The sequence below is a fragment of the Momordica charantia genome (genome assembly GCF_013281855.1).
Source record: "Momordica charantia cultivar OHB3-1 chromosome 5 unlocalized genomic scaffold, Mcharantia_2.0 BLBB01000005.1, whole genome shotgun sequence".
NCBI lineage: Eukaryota > Viridiplantae > Streptophyta > Magnoliopsida > Cucurbitales > Cucurbitaceae > Momordica > Momordica charantia.
Window position 1 is genome coordinate 9683340 of NW_028275163.1, and position 3477 is coordinate 9686816.

General features: G+C 35.9%; 1 protein-coding gene across 1 annotated transcript; it reads left to right on the forward strand.

Annotated features, from left to right (window-relative positions):
* The first annotated feature begins 2008 nt into the window (after positions 1 to 2008).
* LOC111025197 (uncharacterized) lies at positions 2009 to 2677 on the forward strand. The gene has a single exon (XM_022303043.2). The coding sequence runs from the start codon at positions 2009 to 2011 to the stop codon at positions 2675 to 2677; it is 669 nt and encodes a 222-aa protein (XP_022158735.2).
* The last annotated feature ends 800 nt before the right edge of the window (positions 2678 to 3477 follow it).

Here is a 3477-nt window from a genome sequence, read left to right on the forward strand (position 1 = left end):
TGCTCTCAAATTTTCATTCTCTCCACACAAAAAGTTGTCCATATTTTTTTTGTGTGAGATACATTAGAGTGTAGCTTTTTTAGCTATTACTTTAATGCGGAATTCGTAAATCTATTTTAGTGAGGTACTTTATTTGTATGCTTATTTCACATTTTGGATTTTGCATTAAGGTGTGGGTACACCTTGTGTTGTGACAAAACACAATTGGTTGGATCCTGAACTAGTAAAAATGATCATAGGTTTCTCTTTAGCCTTGGACAAAAAGAGGGTCGACCGGTTTTGTTCTTACTTGCAAGAGAGCCGTTGCAGTAAAATACCCAAGAGTGAGTCTTGGGGACTGGAGTAGAGATTTCCAAACCATTATAAAAATTCCTGGTGTCATCTCTCTCTACTCTTTAATTTATGCATTTAAATTTCACTTGAGTTTTTGTAATTATTAATTATTTTTTTTAAACTCTACAAGTTTGTAAGTAACCCTATTCACCCCCCCTCCAGTGTTGTCATATCGATCCTACACTGGCCCCACGTCACCACAGTCGCTCGAGGTCAGCTCTCAGGTAGGTTGCCAGCAACGTGACCTAAAAGAGGGCCAATGTTGGGGGGGGGGGTTGAAGAGCTAATTAACCACGAGGGTCGAGCTCTCTCTCAAGGAAATACCGGGCCAAAATTGACAGGTAGGGTAAGAAGCCTTGGGCTCTTATGCGAACCCTAAGGTCGAGTTACACAGCATGGTAAATCCGGCACTTGGCCGTAACACATAGTAGAATAGACAAATAGGATAGGTAACCAACCATTTCATCCCCTATAAATACACAGTCACTCCACTCAATCAGATATGCAAATTTGTCTGAAGCTGATTTGCCCGTAACGTACCTAAAACTAACAGCTTGAACGTTGGAGAGCTCTACTTATTTTTGCAGGTCTTCCCTCTCATGCTCGCTCTGCGCATCAACTATCCAGGAAAACCTCCCCTCCCTAGCTCGCTTAGCAATAGCTCGCTAGAGTGGAGCTCTCGTCGCTCCACGACACTTGGCCAAATTTTGACATAATCATATAGTAATCAGTAATTTATATATGTAAAAATTTTAACTGTGATATTTAAAATAAATAAATAAATATATATATATATATATATATTTTATCTAAAGTATGGTAAATATAGGGTGAAGTTACAGAAATTGTAGAATTGAAGTGCTAATATTTTGAAGAGTTAGCGTAAAACAAAAATATTGAGAGAGATGTTAGATTAGTAAGAGAAGGCAGAAGCAGAAGGTTCGGTTTCTGTAACCGCTGTTGGTTGGCTCTGAATCTGGGTTGCTTCAATATCCAAATAAAAAAAAACATTCATTCAATATCCAAATATGCTCCTTTGTTCCCTTTCTCAATGTCCTTCAATTTGAGCTTCAAAAACGACCTTTTAATAAATCTTCCTCATAATTTGGATTCATCGACCCCAACAATATTAACCTAACAAAGATCTTTAGATTGATTAACACTCAATTTTGTTTAGTCATCATTTCTAAGATTATCATTTATATATTGAACTCGAATAGGCCATAAAACCCAACTAAGCCTAAGATATAATGCCAAATAAATATCATATCATGGGTCTAGGGTGCATAATAAATATTCATTTAGAATGATGAAGAGAAAACTACAAAAGTGTTTACAACAGCTTGTATGTGGAGACATATTTCACGCATAAATTAGATGAATAATTGAGTTTATTTAACTATTATTAGGCTCCACAACTCAACATGCTAGCATCTTTTATCTCTAAAAGTTGTTATCATGAAATGGAATATTATTAATTGTTGGACAATAAAGGACAAAATAGGAACCGGGAGGTAAAAAACGTTGTGCCGTGGGCGGAACCACTGCCGGTATGCTCCCCAAGGTTAACACAACCTCCAATTCAGACGTGCACTCGTCGGAATAGGAGTGGAATCAATCTCGTGGTTCCTATTTTGTCCTTTATTGTCCAACAGTTGAAAGCAAAATCCTACTAATGGCTGCTATCCGATCTGGGAAGGTCCTATCGGACTTGTCAAAATTGGAACCACTCGACGGATCCAACTATCGCCAATGGTCACAGAAGTTATTGATCTTCTTTGAGCAGTTGGAGATCGACTACATTATCACTGCTGCTCAGCCCGCCGCCGTTACTACCGCTGCCACCACTACCGCTGCAGCTGCTGTAACTGCAGCTACAGTCACCGCAATCGTCACTGATCCGCCTGCCATTGCTGCTGCCACCGTTTCAGTTGCTGCTGCTGTTCCCGAGACGTCTACTGCCATCGAAGCTGACAAATTCGAGAAAGACAACAAAACGGTCCGTGGGCATCTTCTCAACCATATGAACGACTCTCTCTTTGATCTCTTTGTAGTCCAAAAATCTGCAAAGGTCATTTGGGACACGTTAGAATCTAGATATGGTGGGGACGACGCAGGCAGAAGGAAGTACGTCGTTGGTAAATGGCTTCAATTTCAAATGTCGGACGACAAACCGGTGATGGATCAGGTTCATGAGTACGAAAACCTGGTGGCAAGTGTGTTGTCTGAAGGCACGAAGATGTGCGAGATTCTTCAGGCCAATGTGTTGCTCGAGAAATTCCCTCCTTCCTGGAGTAATTATCGCAACCACTTGAAACATAAGAAGAAGGACATGAACTTCTAACATGGCTTACCATTGATATACGTATGATAATCATTGATTTACCACACCGATACAACATTTATATATCTGTGATATATACTTGATATGTCTCTAATTTACCATTGATATACAAATGATATACCACTGATATAACTTCTTATATATGATTATATGATTTACCACTAATATTACACTTATATATATTTGATATATACTTAATATGCTTCTAATTTACCACTGATATACCTCTTATATAACCATGATATTTACTAATATAACAATGATACATGTGTGTTGATATAATACTATTATATCTACTATTTTTTTATATGAAAACAATGGTGCAAAAAAAATTAAAATATAAAGTTATTGTATAAAAGATTTATGTGGATCATGTACATCAAAAAAAAAAAAAGTTAACAATATGATATACTTTATAAATTTAAACAGCTGATATTCCTTATATTTAGTATCTAATTGATTAATATTGAATAAATGGTAGTGATATAGTAATCAACATTTTTAATAATATTAGTATATTAATCAACAAATTGCAATGGTAAACTAGAATCTATAACAGCTGATATACCACTGAAAATTAAACATTTGATATACCTTATATTTAGTATATCACTTGCAAATATATTTAGTATATCATAAATTAGAGGTATCAATTATATATATTAGAGGTATAATACATACATCTGATAATGTATATCATGGGTACATCTGATAATGTATATCGAAAATATATCAGAGGTACATTATATGTATATCAAATATAGATTTGATGTATATCAGATACATATATAAATTGGAGA

Excerpts from the sequence above, each read along its gene's own strand:
- LOC111025197 (XM_022303043.2), top strand. The coding sequence starts at position 2,009 with ATGGCTGCTATCCGATCTGGGAAGGTCCTATCGGACTTGTCAAAATTG.